Source organism: Sycon ciliatum, chromosome 4 (genome assembly GCF_964019385.1).
Source record: "Sycon ciliatum chromosome 4, ocSycCili1.1, whole genome shotgun sequence".
In the NCBI taxonomy this organism is placed as follows: Eukaryota; Metazoa; Porifera; class Calcarea; order Leucosolenida; family Sycettidae; genus Sycon; species Sycon ciliatum.
This window is the reverse complement of record NC_088646.1, coordinates 28,514,409-28,535,658: the sequence shown is the minus strand read 5'-3', so window position 1 is coordinate 28,535,658 and position 21,250 is coordinate 28,514,409. Positions and strand designations below refer to the sequence as shown.

At 48.1% G+C, this 21,250-nt stretch overlaps 2 protein-coding genes across 2 annotated transcripts in view; one reads left to right on the top strand and one right to left on the bottom strand.

Annotated features, from left to right (window-relative positions):
• Positions 1-406: 406 nt before the first annotated feature.
• Positions 407-20,175, top strand: LOC135815476 (PAS domain-containing serine/threonine-protein kinase-like). Its single transcript, XM_065328781.1, has 15 exons — positions 407-797; positions 1,042-1,815; positions 2,769-2,909; positions 3,268-3,411; positions 4,934-5,212; positions 6,226-6,864; positions 7,106-7,372; positions 7,594-7,899; positions 8,084-8,272; positions 8,564-8,698; positions 9,390-9,446; positions 11,018-11,160; positions 11,445-11,578; positions 14,374-14,517; positions 18,850-20,175. The coding sequence occupies exons 1-15, from the start codon at positions 603-605 to the stop codon at positions 18,993-18,995; spliced, it is 3,693 nt and encodes a 1,230-aa protein (XP_065184853.1). The 5' UTR covers positions 407-602; the 3' UTR covers positions 18,996-20,175.
• LOC135815482 (large ribosomal subunit protein eL20-like) overlaps positions 18,224-21,250 on the bottom strand; it is a 40,386-nt gene continuing 37,359 nt past the window's right edge. The window contains exon 5 of the mRNA XM_065328787.1: positions 18,224-18,271. Coding sequence (XP_065184859.1) covers positions 18,239-18,271 — 33 coding nt within the window. The 3' untranslated portion in view covers positions 18,224-18,238. The remainder of the gene's footprint in view (positions 18,272-21,250) is intronic.

Below are 21,250 nucleotides of genomic sequence, written 5' to 3'. Positions count from 1 at the left end.
AGTATTTCTAATTCTTGGTCCATATCCCCCATGCATATAATACATGACTTTTACTTCTATTCATCTTGAGTCGTTTGGCTGACGGTGACCCATTGCCATTGCCATTGGCATAGATGAGATCTACGATGATACGAGGGATCGGATAACCCGAAACGTTACTTTTGTGTGTGGCAGCCGTTGTCACTGTCATGAATCGATAGGCCACTAGCGCATGTGTATGGTCGACACTCGACAGGCTAGGCTAGGCTAGGATGCTGCGCTAGCGCGGCAGGGCGCGAGAGCGTAGATCTACGGCGCGCAAACGCGCAGCAGATCTACGACGTACTAAAACGAGTCAGGCGATGACGCGGTGGAGCGTTGGGAAATGAGCGCCAACGTTCAAACTGAACAAACTAAACCTACTGATGACTCCTTGTCCAAGCTGAATGGCTATGAGTATGACTGTGATCTCGTGTTGTCCTGATTGTGGGAGCTTCAAAGGCTGGTACCATTCCTTGTGCAAGTAATTAGTTGTGGAACCAACTGTCGTAAAATTCAGTATCGGGAAGGATTGAGATTTGGTAGTCGCACGCTTGCCCTTGCAGCGGGCGAAGAAGGTAGATATGAGTACTGCACTTCTAAATCGCTCAGCCTCACCTGACACTAAAAGCCCAAGCCCAAGCCCAAGCCCAAGCCCACGCGTATCCCAGAAAGGGAGCTCAACTTCAAGTAGGTACTTGGAGAGTGGGTCGAGTACTGCGCAGCAAACAGTAGCTGTAGTCCTGACAAGTCCGACACAAGGTCGTCATCATTACCCGGTACGTAAATGCTGAATGCTTTTCATGTGCAGCATTTCGTCCACGATGCATGGGCTGTATGGTATTAGTACCTAATTATACCGTTATGTTTTGTGCAGCTTCCTTGACCATGTTGATTGATTGATGAATATACACTAGGATTTTAATCACTTTGATTTGTACATTGATGTCCCATTCCGTTGTCCGGGGAGATTGGACATGACCATTTACTTGATTTTTTTTGTCATTATTTGAATGTGATCAGGATGACCATCTTGCTGCTGGGCTACGCACACCAGGCGACAATGAATCCAGCAGCAGACCGGGATCTGCGTTGGACAGGACGGGAAGTTTCCACAAATGCCTCGGACTGCAGATTGGAGCGGATCGCTTTGGCTCTCCCCGCTATCCGGCCCAGCTCGACTTCCTCAGAGTCGGTGCAAGTGCGAGGATGGCCGGAGGAGAAGGAGTTGGCTACAGCAGGAGCTTTGACCACAAGGATGCACACAGCCACCGCGGAAGTGGTACCAGGTCAAAGAGTTCCAGTGACCTTTTGTCCGATGACGACGCAGAGGATATCCCAATAGATCGGCTGGGTGAGCGGCGTACTACTCTCTCACAGTTCAATTCCGATAGCATGCACAGCTTCTCGTTTGCTAGCCAGGCCAGAAAGCGAGAATCGTTCGTTGGAGCCGCCCGGTTGCAAACTCGTGGTGAAATGACGCCACCGAATGGCAGTAATGCAACCGCTGAGGATTTCGAGCTGAACGACTTCCTGCCAGATAGGGAAGACGGCCCGCTCTTCCCCACTACATCTCGCAACCCGCACAAGGCACTCCTAACCATTGATCTGCGTGACTCTTCAGTGCTGGTTGCAAATAATGTTGCATGCGACATGTTTGCCTGTACACCGTCGGAGATCGTTGGCGTGCGGTTCCCCGATTTGCTGGCATACTCACTGGACCGGGCACGCCAGAACGACCTCATTGAGTCCAACATTGATGCTGATGGCAAGGTGGTGATGGTCAAGGGCAAAGTGGTAAGTGATATGTATTTTTTTTAATTTGATACACTGAAATCCCTGTATTTCCACCTCCACCCCTCCCCAAATTTAGAGGAGTGCCCCTAATTACCCGAGTGCTTTAAATATCCCGCAGTTAGCATAATACACTGCACTTATAGGTCTTTATCCTGAGGAAAGGTTTGAATAAATTGAATACTAGTACTATGGAATCCCGTGGATAAGCCCATGCCCGTGCATAGGCCCAGGTAAAGACTGCATGCAACGAGGCTTCGGCATACAAGCCCATGGGCTTACTTGAATGTGCGCATCGTTCATTTCCCTCTTTTGTTACCTGAATGTACAGGTAGCTGTATGTAAAGTGTAAAATTAACTGCAGGTATTAACAGTACTTCCTGCGCTTTTATTGATGCATATCTCGATCGATGTATAAGCCCGTGTCCACATATTATAAGCCCATCCAATGGCCCTTTTGAATCAGAGAAGCCAACGGGTTTATCCTCGAGATTCTACAGTATTCGAATTAGCCCGCATTCGTTGTTTAAAAAAATGTAAATGATCGTGTCCGTTCCCAAAGGGAACTCACGACGGCCGCTGATAGAAAGACACAATGGTTCCATGTACAGTCGACTCTAGATGTATTGGAACACCGACATGCTTGAATTTTTGTTCTCTATAGGCACAGTTCTTTATAACAGAGATGCACTCACGCTATTCAAGCAACATGTCAAGCCTGGCATGCTGCCCGTGAATGCATGAGTGCACTTATTTTAATACATGCTCCCCAACAAGACATGGTTCTGTTATACACCAAAATGGTTCGCTACAAAGGGTCAACTTGAAAAAATTGGGGACATGGACAATGGTTCTCTATAGTAATTCGCTGCGTATGAGTTTATAATTGGCCGTCGCAAAAGTCATCCCTGAAACGAACATCGCCCTGGTCATTTGTATGATGTGCTGCTATCCAGGTGGATGTGATCAACAGTCACGGCGGAGTGTTCCCCGTCTCTCTGTGGATGAAGATGCTGACGGTGCAGCCGCAGCCTCGCTGCATTGCCGTGATGGAGCCGGTTGAGCGCAGCAGTGCCGTACTGGCTCTGAACAAAGATGTGAGTGTTGTCGCCGGTGCCAAGGCTGCATACCGGTACATAGGCAGACACCCCGAGTATGCTCACACAGTGCCAATCTACCAGCCACAGTGCAGTGAACAGTACTAGTGTCCGATTGTATTGAGTTTCTATTTGTGAGAGCAGACTTACAAGAAACAACAGTATCATTTATTCATTATAGTTCTACACTGTACAGTGTTCTTGCCTATTGGATTGCCCATCTGCCCGTGCATTTTTGCAGTCAGATTAACCAAAGCCACATGGCCGTAGAAAGTTATGTGACCACTGCCTCTCACGTGCATCTTGCGCCTGTATTTGCGATGGATAATCACTAGGTCTTGTGTGTGTGTTTTGTCAGGGAGTGATTGTTCACACGGACGGCACGGCCAAGGCTATGTTTGGCTATGAGGCGTCTGAACTTGTCGGCCGCACCATGTGCCACATCGTCAATGCATTTCGCCTGCCTGACCCGGACTGTACCACCAGTGAGGACTTTGACAAGGTATGTGGCCTCGTATGTAGTTTGCACTCGATGTGCTCAGTAGTGACTGGTGTACGTGCAGTTACTACGTGCTAATACTATTGTGAATCCCCTATTAAATAGGGGATTCACATAACAGCCAAAATTACTTGTGAGTTCTCAGTTGTGACTATGAGCTACTACCGTTAAGTACTGTTGATCCGCCCCCCCATGCCATGTCGCTTCCCAGCTGGGTTTTCGGCAGGGGGCGGGAATTAGATCAAGGCTGTCAAGTGCAGTACGATGTACAACAACGTGGAGGATCAGACTCGATGTGCTGGATTGTGCACATTTTCATCATGGATTAGCACGTTTTGTGTACAGCAGTGCATGCGCATCGTATTTCGTTGTATACGCCAAAGTCGCTTCACAGGTAGAAAATCGACAGGGGGCGGGAATTAGAGAGGAGGCGGATCAACGGTACTTTACGGTACTAGTACAGGGACTTGTTCACTGAATCTGAAGATCTGAATCATGAATTTTAGGAACTAACGTGTTACTTGGCTGCTCCTAATGTGAAAGCTTGTTAGGAGCAGCCGCCACCTTCAAATAATACCACTGAATTTGCAACATCTTAGTTCGTAATTTCCGCACACAAGATTTTTTAATAAAGCTGATTCTTCAAAGAGAGAAAAATCCTATTAGTAGCAACGGTGGCTCAGTCGACAGGCATATCCAGAGATGGCGGGGACTCTGCTACAGTTGGGTAGGGTTCGGAAGCAGAGTATGTTTACTTTGTACTTTCAATCCATGGAATGAGCGTGCCGTCGCTTCATGTCCAACCATCCAGCGTTGGTGCCAACCTTTGGCAGTGACGACTTTAATTGCAGCTGTCTACCATCTCGGTTGAGCCAACACTACAAATATACTCATACTCATACTCCTGCCCAACCCTGAAGTGATGATAGCGAACACACTATGTTAGACATAGCAATTTGTGCTGGGATTACACCATTCGATCAGCTTGCAAGGCTGATGAAATGATCGCCACTAATTTAGTTCGAGATCACAACAATTTTAGCCTGGTCTACACCACGCGGCTGGTTGAAGTGGCTTTTTCTGGCCAGTGAATCCCTATTTTCATTTTTCATTTTACTACAAACAACACTGACACACTCCCACCTGTATGCAGTCTGAGTCATACAAGGCATTCAACAGCCAGGCACAGACGTGGTCGTAAATAGTTGTGATGTGAGTTCCCTATTACAGGGAGTATCTATCGTTCCTGTTTATGGTGTGACCTTACCGGCTGAAGTTATGTTGTAGATCTTTTCACTAAGAACGCCGCCTTTTCAGGTTTGGAACCGTCTTGTTCTTGGTGTGTTGTTTGTGCAGAAGGGCTTGATGCGTGTCATAATGTGCTCCATAGTAAATCAGTACACGTGTGACTGTGTGTGTGTGTGTGTGTGTGTGTGTGTGTGTGTGTGTGTGTGTGTGTGTGTGTGTGTGTGTGTGTGTGTGTGCTTCTACTGTTTTGTGTGTGTGTGTGTGTGTTTGCCTTCAGGATGTACTGATTCAGGAAGCCACTGCCGGCCTCAAGTCGGGCCAGCGCTGTCCAGTGTCCGTTGCCGTACGTGCTAGGGCGGACACCGCTGGCGGCTCGTCGTTCCCGCACGATCACGCCGTGTTCAAGCATCCGGACTGTGCACTGTGCGTGGTGGTGTGGATCTACGCTAACCTGAGCGGTCTGATGACTGTACGCGAGAATGGTGCTATCCACTCCTGCAACTCGTCGTTCAGCCGTCGACTATTCGGCTACGATGAAAGTGATCTTGTAGGAAAGGTGAGTCATGTCCTTGTTCTTAAAATCCCCCCTCCTTTGTCTTGGCTTTTGCCATGCGACGGTGAAATAAATAAAGTCTGCCCACGCATAGGCAGCCAATTGGATATACCAAACAAAGCAGTCTCTACTTCAACGTTTCATGCAGCTGTGCTATTCTTAGGAGACTAAGCTTTCCCAGAGTGTTCAGGCGACTTTCTCCTACAATGGATATGATGTCTATTAGTACCTTGTCAGGAAAGTACTCAAAGTAGTGCACTATGCTTTATGAGGAATTGGAAAAGATGGTTTGAATGCAGCTTATAGCGTTACCAAGAGTATATAAGCCCCCAAGAGTGTGCAACTCCTGATACCCTTTCTATGGGGTGCGCCGACGGCGAAAACTCGCATCACGTGGTGCAGTGTCGCTGTTGTATGTTTCCAGCCCGTTTTTAGCGAGCAGCGGAGTAATAAACAAGCACTCTCTGACAGAAACTCACACTCTTGGGAGGTTACCGTATTTTACCGGTTGTAAGTCGACCCCGGTTATAGGTCGACCCCCGTATCCGGAGGTCTCAATTCTGTGTTTTAAAGTTTTCACCCAAAGAAGCACTACGAACCCCTCCCTGCTATTAACACATCAACAAATCATGTAAACATTCCTTGTTGGAGGTTATAACATCCCAATCCTTCAAAAGACCAATAAACTGGAAAAATGTGTACACATAGTGCACTCGTGCATGCAGTTCAGGTAATTTTTTGTAAGATTCTGATAGTTCCCGGTTGTAAGTCGAATCCCGGTTGTAAGTCGACCCCCACCCTTTCTCCTTCTATTTTAAGTCGTAAAAGGTCGACTTACAACCGGAAAAATACGGTATACACTCTTGGCGTTACCTGAACTTGATTCTTCAATTGTAACCTCTGTCTAAATAGTAAAAGCACAGGGCAAGCTCACTGAATCCTTGCTTCAGCATCCTTTCCTACACGTGACTACATTGTGTGTGTGTGTGTGTGTGTTTTTCTTGGCTGCACTGCAGGAGATGAGTCTTGTTTTGCCCGACTTGTTCAACATCTTGACCCTGTCCCAGTCACAAATACCCAGCCCATGCGGTTCAGATGACTCCGTTGACGTGCCGCTGCCTCGCCTGGCTGCCGATCTGGCGTCCTCCTGCGATGACTCCGACGTGGACGGTGATGTGTTTTCGGCGAGTGCACCCATGAACAAGCGACTGGAGGCTATGCGACTGCCGGTAACTAGCACCCCGGACGCGGCGCTCACTCCCAATCTGTCGAGCGCGGACATTGACCAGCGTCACTCCACCGCCAGCCCGACACTGCGTTCTAGTGGCACGTCCACGACGGTTGAGAGCATTGGGCCGCTGAGGAGCCTGAGCAGTGGCATGCATGAGCTGGTGGCACCGGGCGGCTATCGCTCGGCGTCCGCCGCTTCGTACCACCAGTCCAGTAGCGCCTCGCCGTTCCAGTCCGAGTTCCTGCGCAACGTGCACAGCGCCAGCGGTGGCGGCCTGGTCATGTCGCCGCGCCTCATCCTGTCGCCCGTCGCTCACCGCCACACACCGGTGTCCAGAACGTCCGGTAGCCGCGGTGCATCTTCGCTGTCTCAGAGCTGGCGTGCAACACAGCAGCAGTGGGCTGACCGCGGACAATTGGATGTGGTGAGTCACAAGCAGTGATCCTGACAGTATTCTTTATTGCCGGTTTGTCTCTTCTTCCTTTGACGTCACTATGTCTATATGAGTGGCAAATCATTATGCTAGTAGCTGTGTGGATTATCCCGGCCATCTACTAGAATTGTTTTAAGTGTTTGGCACTTTAACACCCAGGTTGAATGCAAACGAAATTTAGTTGATGTACAATATTCTTTCTTTTCTGTTCCTTGTGTACTGCCGGCTGCAGAGTAGGATCACTGGTGTGACTCTACCCACGACGGTACGCCATCGAGATGCAACATCGCTGGACGTTCTTGCCCAGGTCAAGACCGTTATACTGGACAACAGCCAGACGCTGTTCTGCGTGTGGATCCAGCGCGACGCCAATGTGGAGGTGGACCCGCTCTGTCGCCTTGATCAGTCCTATCTCAACATTTCCCTTGCCAAGCATGGCTTCGTTGACAGTGACTATGATGATGATTCTGGACCAGTATCAAGGAGTGCCTCGAAAAAGGTCAGTTGGTGTTCTTGCCAACTTCTTGGAAATGTTATTCATGATCATTGGGTCGACCGTCATCTACTTCTTATGTTGTTAGGGGGGGGGGGGGGCTGGTGTAGATTGATCACTGTACTGCTTTGTGCTGCAGCAGTACGGTCTCACCTGTTGGCAATATCTTGTGAATACTCTCAACAGTAAATGTTGTTCTGTGTGTTCTCATATTGCTTTCCCCACAGTCTGTGCCATCCGGAGCAGCACAAGTAGCTGCCCTGCCTGAGGAGCCGGACAGCGATGACTCTGGTGAAGATGAAGACGAGCCGAGCATGGGTGGTAGCAGTCTTGGCGGCGGCCTCCAGCGTGCCACCAATACGGTGGCGTCGTTTGCCAGCACCCTCGGACAATCGTGCATACTTGGCGACGACGAGGAAGCACGGCAGATGTTTGCCGGCGATTACGAGAGCAATTACATGACTCTGAAGTCTATTGGCAAGGGAGCGTTTGGCGAGGTGAAACTGGCCATATCTCGTTTTACAAGTCGCTCCGTGAGTCTTCCGCTAAGCTGGTGCCCATTATTGTGATTTTCGCAGAGAATTAAGTTTCTGTTATTTTTGTCAGCTGTTACCTGTGAAAATGCTGCTTCCCAATTCTATGGCCTTCAATGCCATCACCGCGTTTATCCACATTCCTTACATGATTATGCGCATGTGTGTGTGTATGTGTGTGTAGGTTGTTATCAAGTTCATTCGCAAGACCTCAGTGCTGAAGGAAAGCTGGAAGGACCTGACGGAGGAGGAGTTCAATGCGGTCAGCCTACAGCGATCAGACACTGTCAAACCCCAGCTGCCTGAGCGGCCGTTAGCAGTACCTCTGGAAATCGTCCTACTCAGGCGTCTGGAGCATCCGAATATCGTCAAGGTATGATCAACTGTGTAACTTCATATGCAGTGCTGTTGTTTTGGCAGGGTGGTACAAGTACAGAATATGTCACGTAATGTGTACATGTGCCACTACCTACTCAGCACTGGTTTGCAGCACACACTCTGATCTCTCCCTCTTCCGTTTTTTCTTCCTTGATCAGTGTTTTATATTGACCCTGTACGAGAGGGGTGGTGGTGGTGGGGGGTTAAGGGACATGGGCTTGTATTCTATGCTAGGCGTGTGATTATTTTCCCCTCTCTCCGTGTGTATGTGTGTGTCTTGATGCAGGCAATTGAAGTGTATGAGAATGATGAGTACTACCAGATGGTGATGGAGCGGCACGGCCATGGTATGGATTTGTTTGAGTTCATCGATCAGAACCCCAGAATGGACGAGCCACTCACCAGTTACATCTTCCGGCAGGTAGGTGTGCTGGGGACAGACGGCCTACTCCTAATGTTGCGAGACAGTATCAGCGGCTGCCTGCATGACAGATGTGTATGATTGCCTGTGTGTGTGTGTGTGTGCGCTTGCGTGCGTGCAAGGTTTAATAACATTCGGGGCCCTGCGTACATGGTACTGGTGGTTTGTACAGCTTGTATTGGTCCATTGTAGTGCTCGTACTCATCGCACAATGTGTAGTAGTCGAGGCGTCCCTGAAGGTGCCAGAGTGCTTCTGAATATGAATGGGCACAGGGTGCTTTCACTCCTGATGTGCTCCTGCAGCTAGCTGTAGCTATGGATCTCTTTAGGATGCATACGGCTTTGTCGTACAAGCTCTGCACAATGCATTACATCATTGAAGTCCATTCGTGCTCTCTCCTGTGGCAAGTGTAGGATTTCGCTTGCCACAACCGGTTCATAATTATTGACTATAAATACTCTCTACGGTATTGATGAACACCAACCTTGAAGTGTTGTCCATGTCGGTAGTACTTTGTCTGTGTCATTCGTTTTGGCCTGTCGATTTCCACTCCCGACCAAACCATCTGTCATCCTTGTGGGGACTGAGGAGGATTCTTGGGTCCGTGCGTGCACCTAACGGGTTTGAGGCCAAGTGCGTACGCAATGCATTTTCATCTTTGTCTGATGTGTGTGTCTGTGTGTATTTTAGATTGCCCAAGCTATCCAGTATTTGCATTCCAACGGCATTGTTCACAGGGATGTCAAGGTCAGTGTATTAGTACATGGTTTGTACGAACACAGGGAACGTTTTCAAGGCCCTTCCGAGGCCCATTTTCGACTCATCCCAACCCTCTTCCTCACAAAACATGATCATTACCACACACAAACGCATGCACACACATCACTGCAAGTCTTCCCATTATGAGCTTGCAACTTAGTCAACTTCTCCTTGGCCGCTCGCCGGTGGCTGTTGGACTGGGTGATCGGGGCTAGATCACCGCTTCGTTCCGCATCATCAGCGTACTGGTCTGCACTCTTCTGCAAGGTGGCAATGGTGTGGGCGGGGCAGTTCTTCTCGGCCTCAAACTCCGAAGTCGTACCGGCCTTTCGCTTGCAGCATATGAGAGGGAAAAGCACACCAATAAGTTCTTTAACACCGTTCAAGAAACCCACTCACCTTTCATAAATCACTGTCCTCGTTGCATCCTGCTAAGTGAGAATGGAATAGAACGTCCAAACGAGAATCATTGTCTTCAGACTGGATACGTTCTTCCTCTTCAGACGCGGCAGTACACTGGCGGACAACGCCATCACACTCAGCTCGCAACACGACGGCAGTGCATCCCGCCGGGAAGCGAAGCACGTGATCCCGAGAGCTTGCCGTGATATGGGGAAAAAGCGAAAAGCGATTCACATGGCAGGATGCACGTACAGTACCTGCAGTACAAAACAGGCCATGGAATGCATTTCCAACACACACACACACACACACACACACACACACACACACACACACACACACACACACACTCACGGCACCGGGGCCGTACCGGGATAGCTCGCGGGATACGTTCGCGCCAAAATATGAGTACACGTGACTGAATCTCCATGGTAGCATCACGCACGGGATGAATCCTGCCGTCATGTAAGTCACCTCTTAGAACGTTAAAACTAGGGGTGAAAGTTGGCACTGAGATCCCGAGTTCGAGTACTCTGATTTTCTCCGATCGAATATTCGAGTATTCGAGTATTTTCATCTCCTAAAAATTGTACACCAAGGGCTTTAAAATAACATGATACAACCCTGATTGAACCGAGTAGCAGTCATTTTTCTCGGGTATATTGGTTGGTGGGTCATTTGGGCTCTCTCTACTCGTGAACAAATGTTCACCACACAGCCTGCACATCACCATCTGCCGACTGCTGCCCTGAAACTGCAGATTTCTGTAGTAAATGCATGTAACATGTATGAACGAGTACTCTGATTTATTCCGAGTACGATTATTTTTGAAAAAACCGAGCGAGTACTCGAGTACTCGGTATAATTGTTTCACCCCTAGTTAAAACCTTGTGCCTAAAAGAGATTCATCTCTTACAGCATCTCATGGTTTTTTCCCCAATATAGAGCCGGACCAATACTAAAACCCCATTGTTTACTCTTGTCGTGACCCATCTGAACCAAGCAGGGTGTATAGGTGAATATACCCCGCCCAGAACGGCCGCTGATTGGCTGAAATCGCCCGAATAGCACCGTGCCGTGGGATAGCAGTTTGTCATGCCATTTGTAACTGAAGCACACTCATGCTTTCCTGTTCTGTGACTGTTTTCAACGCACAGGATGAGAATGTCATCATCGACGACGACTTCAACATCAAGCTGATAGACTTTGGATCGGCGGCCTACATGGAGCCCAGTAGGCTGTTTGCAACTTTCTGCGGCACGCTAGAGTTCTGCTCACCTGAAGTTCTGCTGGGCAACAGGTAAGCTTTCCTTTGTGGTGTCTGCTTTGGGAATTCCAACTTCGCCACCATATTGCGCTCTGCTCTGCTCTTCTTGGGAGTTGATCTATCTTACTTTGGTATACCGGTAGTAAACAAGCAACTGTTTGGAAGCCTGCAGGGACACATCAGAAATTGTGGATACATGTCTCACTCGTGATCATGAAATGCGATGGCAATTGGTTTCACAGTCGCTTTGCCGTGTGCCTGTACTTGTTCAGGTACCCTGGTCCCGAGTTCTTTGCTTTGTGCCTGTACTTGTTCAGGTACCCAGGTCCCGAGTTGGAAATGTGGTCACTTGGTGTTACTCTGTACACCCTTGTCTTTGGAGAGAACCCGTTTGTCGAGGCTGAGGACATCCTGACCGGACAGCTTCAGCCACCGTTCCGTGTTTCACCTGGTAAGGAACGAGGTGGTGTTCTTGGGCAGGGGTTGAAAAGTTGTGGCAATTTGAAGCAACATCTTGCTATGTACAGAACCTGGAACTGGTGTCGAAATGTAGACAGGGATAAAATGTAGTCAATGTATGCAGAATTTTCAACGGCCGAATTCTGCTGCTTACCTTCTACTTTGAAGTGCCGTAATTTCCGGTTGTAAGACGAGTGCACCGTGTGTACACATTTTTGCCAGTTTATTGGCCTTTTTCGAGGGTTGGGACGTGATACCCTCCAATAAAGAATGTTTACATGATTTACTGATGTGTTAGTAGCAGGGAGTAGTTTGTAGTGCTTCGTTGGGTGATAACTTTAAAAAACAGAATTGAGACCTCCGGATACGGGGGTCGGTCGACCTATAACCGGGGTCGACTTACAACCGGTAAAATACGGTATATATGGGCGGGCCACGGCCAGCTAAACCATGTCTAGGGGTTAAAAATGTATTCCAGAAAAATGTTGCTTTGCTCGCCAGCTGCTTGGACTAGACCGCCAAATAAGTGGTGTGAGAACGAAGTTCGACAAGATGCTCGCGCCACGGATTGATGAATGAAGCACAGCGTGAACGTGCTCGACAGAAACTATTCTTCATTCCATAATGTCTCAAAAAAATTACGAAACCCCAAAGACATGTTTTAGCTGACTGCGGCCCTTATTACTTCAATTATAGAGATGAAGTTATTCCAGTTTTTGACTATCGGTTCATTGAGCGTTAGTATGGTACTTGGAGCTGTTATGGTATACATTCCAAGCACCCAGTGCATCTGACAGCATAATGGGTAGAGTACGATACTTGGAGCTGTTGTGGTAGACACTTCGAGTGCCCTGTGCATCTGAGCATGCAAAGCACTTCTATCTCCTGTATCTCCTGTGTCCCGAGTGCAGGCCCTACTACTGTATGCCTACATGCGTATAATGTACTCGAATTTCAAATTATTGTATTGATTACACATTGCAATCACAATCTTTCTTGATAAGCTGCTTCTTGTACTGGACTTCAAAGTTCTGGATGATACCAGCGTCCATAGGTTGCAATTTGTATGTGGTGTGGGGGGGGGGGGGCAAGAACTCCAAAGTCGTGTTGGACAAGTCGAAGTCACGCTTGTAGCTGGATGCATTGTCCACCGGTAGCGGAACATGTCGATCCTGTGCGCGCATTCGACTGTTGAACGACTGGAGGCAATTGCTAAACAGCTCGTCTGTCATCCACACCTTGCTGTTGTTACGACACGTGACAAGCTGCTGAACATCCCAGTTCCGGGTAATGCAGTGGGGCGAGCAGATTTTCCAATCACAAACGGCTTTATCTTGTCACCACCGTGTGCATTGGCCCAAACGCCAAGCGTCATGCGTTCTTTGCATTTCTTTGAGCCGCTCACTGGGCTAGTCGCCAGGGTCCGATTGGGCTCTAGTCAGAAGAACTGCCCAGTCTTGTCGAAGTTGTAAATGTCGGCTAGAGCGTACTCCAACAGCGTAGCCCTTAATTTTTCTTGCCCAGAAACAACACCTGTAGCATCCACGCTCGCCGCCTCTCCGTGCCGAACGTACTGCTTAATCCCGTGTTGCTTCTTGAAGCTGGCTAGCCAACCTTTCGAGTACCCGAAATCAGACACGCCGAGCTTCTCCCCGAACTCCTTCGCCTTCGCTTGCAGCATCTCATCGGAAGGAGCACTCGACAGCTCGGTATGCCAAAGAAACAAGGCACGCTCCAAGTCTGTGTGCTTGGCGTGGCGATTCGCTTCGCAGCTAGGCCATTGCCTGGCCTGGATCTAGCTCAAGTTCTAGCAGCTTCTCACTGCAGCGCAGGACATCACCAATGTCGGAGCAGACAATTCGTATGCCATGCTTTGTCCCAATCTCGCCAGCTGTCGGGTTTTGCAAGGCTTTAGGGTGACTCTTGCCGTAAAGACAAAATCATGTCTTTTTTTTATCTCGGCGGTCAGCTCAGTCCGTTGACGCTTCGGCATTTTGACAAGGGAAAAAACGATGCACCGAGGATAGACAGGTCAGGAAGAAGTGACAGAACGGAGTGAAGGCTCGGAAAAGTGCAGACTAGACCATGCACTGATGTAGACTGGCCTGGCCTGGCAAGCTGTGCACCGGTACGGTGCGCAATGTGTGACTGCCGGATTATCAAATCTAAGTTCTGGATAAAAGAGGGACGGCTGTACTACTTCAATATACTAGTACGTGTAGTCATTTCACTCGTACTCAAGTCTTGGGTTAGACGGAGGTGTGACCAACTTACCGCAGGTCCGCACCTCTAAAAGCCATGGCGCTAGATTTGAAATAGCCCTCAATCTCACTGCTTTCCTGGCTATTTTAGATGCGAAATGACCCACCTACTGCGCCATGGCATAAAAGTACTTCAAGTAAAGGTTCACATAAAAATTCCAATCTAAATCTTCCTTTTGCCCTTTCTGCTGGGCTGGAAATTTTGTTAGTATAGTATTTCTTGCTTCATGTTACAAAATATGTTTTTCAAACGCGATCTCATTTAAAAAGCCATGACTGTATAATCGAAAATACTGCCGTGACCCTAAAGGTGTGGACATACATTATTTCTTTCCAGTATGGTGAATGCGCAATATCCTTCCTTTACTTCTCGATTGTGATTGTCTTGGGTAGGAATATAATTCAATATATCCAGGGAGGAGTTGAATGCTGTGGGATGTGCTGGGAATCAATCCCCATAATGTGAGACTAATTTCCTCACTGTTGGTGTGTACATGTACCTTGAATACACCTCTCACTCTCGCAGGCTTACTGAAGATCCTGCTGTGGCTGCTGCATCCTGACCCACAGTCTCGCGCCACTATTGATCAGTTGCTCAACTGTGCATGGATGCGCATGGAAGTGGATATCAGTGCCTATCGCTTTGATGAGGTTGTCGGTGGCGGAGCTGGTAAGTGATATGTTCCTTTAAATTATACTTATAAAAACCTCCATTGAATGTCGTGTAGGGTTAGAAGTTTCTATACTTCATACACACCTGTATAAAAAACCTGGTGGCTATAAAAAACCTGTATAAAAAACCTGCCGGCTATAAAAAACCTGTATAAAAAACCTCTTTTTAGGGGTAGATGAGAACAAGAGAAATAGGTACGAAAATCCAAAACGAAAATCGGTTTTTATAAGTATAATTTAAATAAAATACATACTTCGTCCGCGTGTTTACTCGAATTATAAAAAACCTCCACAAAACCCTCGGCTTCGCCTCGGGTTTTGTGTCGGTTTTTTATTTCTCGTAAACACCTCGGACTCAGTATGTATTTTATAAATACAAGTACTTTGGTAGGCAGTCCTTCGTGTACTGGGTCTTGCGCATAGCATGCTTCTCTCTTTCCTTCGTGTACTGGGTCTTGCGCATAGCATGCTTCTCTCTTTCCTTCGTGTACTGGGTCTTGCGCATAGCATGCTTCTCTCTTTCCTTCGTGTACTGGGTCTTGCGCATAGCATGCTTCTCTCTTTCCTTCGTGTACTGGGTCTTGCGCATAGCATGCTTCTCTCTTTCCTTCGTGTACTGGGTCTTGCGCATAGCATGCTTCTCTCTTTCCTTCGTGTACTGGGTCTTGCGCATAGCATGCTTCTCTCTTTCCTTCGTGTACTGGGTCTTGCGCATAGCATGCTTCTCTCTTTCCTTCGTGTACTGGGTCTTGCGCATAGCATGCTTCTCTCTTTCCTTCGTGTACTGGGTCTTGCGCATAGCATGCTTCTCTCTTTCCTTCGTGTACTGGGTCTTGCGCATAGCATGCTTCTCTCTTTCCTTCGTGTACTGGGTCTTGCGCATAGCATGCTTCTCTCTTTCCTTCGTGTACTGGGTCTTGCGCATAGCATGCTTCTCTCTTTCCTTCGTGTACTGGGTCTTGCGCATAGCATGCTTCTCTCTTTCCTTCGTGTACTGGGTCTTGCGCATAGCATGCTTCTCTCTTTCCTTCGTGTACTGGGTCTTGCGCATAGCATGCTTCTCTCTTTCCTTCGTGTACTGGGTCTTGCGCATAGCATGCTTCTCTCTTTCCTTCGTGTACTGGGTCTTGCGCATAGCATGCTTCTCTCTTTCCTTCGTGTACTGGGTCTTGCGCATAGCATGCTTCTCTCTTTCCTTCGTGTACTGGGTCTTGCGCATAGCATGCTTCTCTCTTTCCTTCGTGTACTGGGTCTTGCGCATAGCATGCTTCTCTCTTTCCTTCGTGTACTGGGTCTTGCGCATAGCATGCTTCTCTCTTTCCTTCGTGTACTGGGTCTTGCGCATAGCATGCTTCTCTCTTTCCTTCGTGTACTGGGTCTTGCGCATAGCATGCTTCTCTCTTTCCTTCGTGTACTGGGTCTTGCGCATAGCATGCTTCTCTCTTTCCTTCGTGTACTGGGTCTTGCGCATAGCATGCTTCTCTCTTTCCTTCGTGTACTGGGTCTTGCGCATAGCATGCTTCTCTCTTTCCTTCGTGTACTGGGTCTTGCGCATAGCATGCTTCTCTCTTTCCTTCGTGTACTGGGTCTTGCGCATAGCATGCTTCTCTCTTTCCTTCGTGTACTGGGTCTTGCGCATAGCATGCTTCTCTCTTTCCTTCGTGTACTGGGTCTTGCGCATAGCATGCTTCTCTCTTTCCTTCGTGTACTGGGTCTTGCGCATAGCATGCTTCTCTCTTTCCTTCGTGTACTGGGTCTTGCGCATAGCATGCTTCTCTCTTTCCTTCGTGTACTGGGTCTTGCGCATAGCATGCTTCTCTCTTTCCTTCGTGTACTGGGTCTTGCGCATAGCATGCTTCTCTCTTTCCTTCGTGTACTGGGTCTTGCGCATAGCATGCTTCTCTCTTTCCTTCGTGTACTGGGTCTTGCGCATAGCATGCTTCTCTCTTTCCTTCGTGTACTGGGTCTTGCGCATAGCATGCTTCTCTCTTTCCTTCGTGTACTGGGTCTTGCGCATAGCATGCTTCTCTCTTTCCTTCGTGTACTGGGTCTTGCGCATAGCATGCTTCTCTCTTTCCTTCGTGTACTGGGTCTTGCGCATAGCATGCTTCTCTCTTTCCTTCGTGTACTGGGTCTTGCGCATAGCATGCTTCTCTCTTTCCTTCGTGTACTGGGTCTTGCGCATAGCATGCTTCTCTCTTTCCTTCGTGTACTGGGTCTTGCGCATAGCATGCTTCTCTCTTTCCTTCGTGTACTGGGTCTTGCGCATAGCATGCTTCTCTCTTTCCTTCGTGTACTGGGTCTTGCGCATAGCATGCTTCTCTCTTTCCTTCGTGTACTGGGTCTTGCGCATAGCATGCTTCTCTCTTTCCTTCGTGTACTGGGTCTTGCGCATAGCATGCTTCTCTCTTTCCTTCGTGTACTGGGTCTTGCGCATAGCATGCTTCTCTCTTTCCTTCGTGTACTGGGTCTTGCGCATAGCATGCTTCTCTCTTTCCTTCGTGTACTGGGTCTTGCGCATAGCATGCTTCTCTCTTTCCTTCGTGTACTGGGTCTTGCGCATAGCATGCTTCTCTCTTTCCTTCGTGTACTGGGTCTTGCGCATAGCATGCTTCTCTCTTTCCTTCGTGTACTGGGTCTTGCGCATAGCATGCTTCTCTCTTTCCTTCGTGTACTGGGTCTTGCGCATAGCATGCTTCTCTCTTTCCTTCGTGTACTGGGTCTTGCGCATAGCATGCTTCTCTCTTTCCTTCGTGTACTGGGTCTTGCGCATAGCATGCTTCTCTCTTTCCTTCGTGTACTGGGTCTTGCGCATAGCATGCTTCTCTCTTTCCTTCGTGTACTGGGTCTTGCGCATAGCATGCTTCTCTCTTTCCTTCGTGTACTGGGTCTTGCGCATAGCATGCTTCTCTCTTTCCTTCGTGTACTGGGTCTTGCGCATAGCATGCTTCTCTCTTTCCTTCGTGTACTGGGTCTTGCGCATAGCATGCTTCTCTCTTTCCTTCGTGTACTGGGTCTTGCGCATAGCATGCTTCTCTCTTTCCTTCGTGTACTGGGTCTTGCGCATAGCATGCTTCTCTCTTTCCTTCGTGTACTGGGTCTTGCGCATAGCATGCTTCTCTCTTTCCTTCGTCTACATGTTCTTTCTCCCGGAGTTTTGTAGTGTCAGATCGCTGCTTTTTGTTCATCTGTTTCTTGACCGGGTGTAAATGTGCCAGGTGGTTTGTGCTCAGCTGCCTTGCACCAGACTAGCCATGCACCTACATGTATTTGTATTTACAGTTTTGTTGTGTTCTCTGCGGTGTGCTAGAAATGTCCTGTCACCAAATTTCAATGCCCATTTTTCAACTGGATTGTGTGTTCAATAGAACATTACTAAGTTTCAACAACAACACGAGTGAGCGCATTGCTGTATCAGGGTCCGCACCACTCCTTGAATTCCTTGAAAGTCCTTGAATGTCAAAGCCGGATTTGAAAGTGCTTGAATATCCTTGAATTTTCGTGTGGGTGCTTGAATTTTTGAAAAAAGTGTGTTTTTCCTTGAATTTGGGTTTGAATGCGGTAGATCTACTCACGTTCATGCAGTAGGTCTACGCGCACTGCTGGGTACCCGTAACCGGTACCGTAGTCCGTAGATCTAGTACCAAGAGTGGATCCACTCTTGGTAGTACTGAGTAGCAGCTAGTACATGTGCAGAGAACGTGTGTCGCAACGGCGAACTAAACCAACTTTTCGCTACAAAAGTGGGAGTCGAGTCGGACTTTGACCGTCGATCATCGCCACTTTCTTCTTCATCATTTCATTCTCGGAGGACTTTGTGGGGCGCATGGTTTTGCCTGTCATAATAGTAAGTAGTGCCGTAGTGAAGCATTTTGCAATCATGCCAGATGGCAAGTGTGTTTTTCAGGAGCAATGGCTACAGAAGACCGAGTTTCGTAGATGGTTGGCGTCTGTCCCCGGCAACAAGCGACAAGCCAAATGCACTCTGTGCAAAAAGGTGGTCGATATTGCCGCGATGGGCGAGTCAGCCCTTCGAAGCCACGCGAAAGGCGGCAAGCACAAAGACCTGGCGGAGCAGAACGTGGTCACCGTGAACCAGTTCTTCGTTTCCACCCAGCCGTCTCCGTCAGACTCAGCAACGATAGCAGCATCTGTTCCAGTCGCCCACCAACTAATGTCCTTGAATGTCCTTGAAAAAATGGGGTTTGGGGCCCTTGAAAACCCTTGAATAATATTTTCATGACTTGGTGCGAACCCTGTGTATGTAAGGAGTGCGGGTGTAGATATTGCATGTGCTTAGTCGGGTTTTATTTTGCGTTCCTGTTGCTAGGTGCTATGTCTGGTGTTTCAAGTGGCGCAATCGGTCATGTCGAGGCCAGCATCTCCGAAAGCATGATGAATAGTCGCAACGGAACATCTGCCGCGCGTGCTGGCTCGACGTATGCCCACTCGCATAGTCTCAGTGGTACGGTGTAATCCCGATAGCCACTCCTACCTCTAAATCTTGTCTGATAGTCTTGTCTTTGCCACCCAGTAATTTATACTGCCCCTCTGGCAGCAACGAGCTGCTTTGCACAGCTGTCTACTCTTTGGCTGTAGTCACCTTGGCCTGCCTTATCTTTCCTTCAGCCTGCTGTTCATTGTATTGTTTAGGAGCCGCCCGTATTGTTGGTGCACATAATAATGGTGCACATGCTCCACTAGTATTGCCCTTATAATTCTCTAGTATAATATACCAACATGCTCTTCTGCTTCTTGTCCTCTCATCAACAATAGCCGCCGTCTTCACCCTAGATGCTAATGCTGATACTGTTTTTTTAGTTTAGCCTGCCTGCATTGTTTTCTCCATGTGCATGTCTTTCAGTGCTGTGCACCTCAACTTGCACAAATCATCATCTGTGTTTGCGTAACACCCAAGTTGATAGGGTGCCGAGCTGACTTAGGGGTCGTCGCAAAAGTTTTCTGTCGTCCCTGAAACGAACATCGTTCATTTCGTACTCGGACCCCCTCCCCTCCCTCTGAAACGAACACAGCTTGCTATGCTGGACGACGAAAATCGCATGCATGTACATGTCATATGTACAGTGTCGGTCGACTTGTGATTTTGGCTCGCACCCCCTCCCCCCCAAATGAATCATGTTCGTTTCAGGGACGACAAAAAACTTTTGCGACGACCCCTTAGCTCCTCTTCTTCTTTTCTTTTTGAAATAGAACTTTACTTGCTGGCATGGCTGGAACATGGCCGCTTTATGTATTCATGTATTGTTTTGCAACTGGAACTTCTTTTTTATGCGCCGAGTTTTTTTACTGGATGATCTTTTCTATCTTTCTCACTCTCCTCACTCTATCTGCGGACTCTCTGCTTGGACTTAGATTGGATCTAAATTTTTATAGGTTTTGCCAATTTTGCCTCGTCTCTAGCCCTCACCTGCAAGGATACAATAGGACTTCTTCTTGTGCACCAGTGTTTCAATATGCCCTACAGACTTTGTAGACTTGGTACATCGTAACATGTACTGTTCTTATAATCGTAGCCTCAACATGGCACACGTGTCACGGTGACCGTGCTCTCCCCCAAGCATGCACCCAGCTCTTCTCTAATGATAATAATTATGATTCTAACCCTAAGGTTACAGGAGTCAACAGCGTACACGTATACCTAGTTACCTTTCCTGGTGTTTGTGATCTGGTTCTCGTAGATTTCCAGACGGCGGAGCAAAGATTGTTGTGCTAGGATATGCTGAGCACAAATATACTGCTATGGCAGACCCCTCCCCCCCCCCCCCCCTGCGTATGACTATACGTGTAAGGTGTTTCCTGGTGTGTACAGCCATGCACCCTAATTCACCACTCTCTTGTGAGTCCAGAAGCCCGAATATCTATCCCCCGTGAATTCCGCGGAATCCAGTAGAGACTTTCGATGTGTTTTCACAGCCAAACCAACCTGCTTAACGCTTGTGACTTTCAACATCAACTTGCAGTGTATTGTGGAGTTTTCAATTCTTTTGGACCAGGATTTCGCATATTTTTGGTTCGGAATTTATGGGGACAACAAACTTCGGTGGGGTTGCGGAAATTCAATCTGTTTTTTCGCTCATTTTCCTTGCAGAATTGCCGCAGAATATACAAGGATTTGCAGAATTAGCGCAGAATTTACTGTTTTCAGCCGCAGAATTCTGCACGGAATTTCTGATATTCTGCCGCGGAATTCACGGGGGACAGGAATATGCTTTGCTGACAGGTGGCTGTCTTGCCACGGAGAATCTGTGCTGGAGAGACTAGTGATCATAAATCATTCCAGTCCAGCCAGCTATGTAATAATATACTCAAGAAAAAGTCTTCTGCCCGAGAGAAACTGTTATAATTCTTGTCGCCATATCCGCCAGTCATTCCCATATACAGTCAACCTTGTTAATAAAGGCCTCGTGTATAGCGTTAGCAACAAAGACCTAGTGGCCATTTAACTGCGTACTTTCAACCAGGGAGTAGTGGTATTGTACTACTCCCTGCTTTCAACCTTACGAATACGTTATAACGACACTTTTCTTATGCACGCCAAGGGTCGTTAGACGCAAGGTTGACTGTACTTCCTTCAAGCTCACTCTCGCCGCTATATATGCGCGCTAGGCGCTGCATCTGCCACCGTCGTATCTCGGGCATGGTGGTGGCCTGGCGCAAGCTAAACTTCCTAAGCTGGTTGTGTGTCTCAACACAATTGTATAGCCGGTTGA

What these genes read in the sequence shown, in the direction of transcription:
- LOC135815476 (XM_065328781.1), top strand. Translation starts at nt 603, where the DNA reads ATGAGTACTGCACTTCTAAATCGCTCAGCCTCACCTGACACTAAAAGC. An exon ending in TGATGGTCAAGGGCAAAGTG is followed by an intron (nt 1,816 to 2,768) that starts GTAAGTGATATG and finishes GCTGCTATCCAG; the next exon opens with GTGGATGTGATCAACAGTCA. An exon ending in CCAGTGAGGACTTTGACAAG is followed by an intron (nt 3,412 to 4,933) that starts GTATGTGGCCTC and finishes GTTTGCCTTCAG; the next exon opens with GATGTACTGATTCAGGAAGC.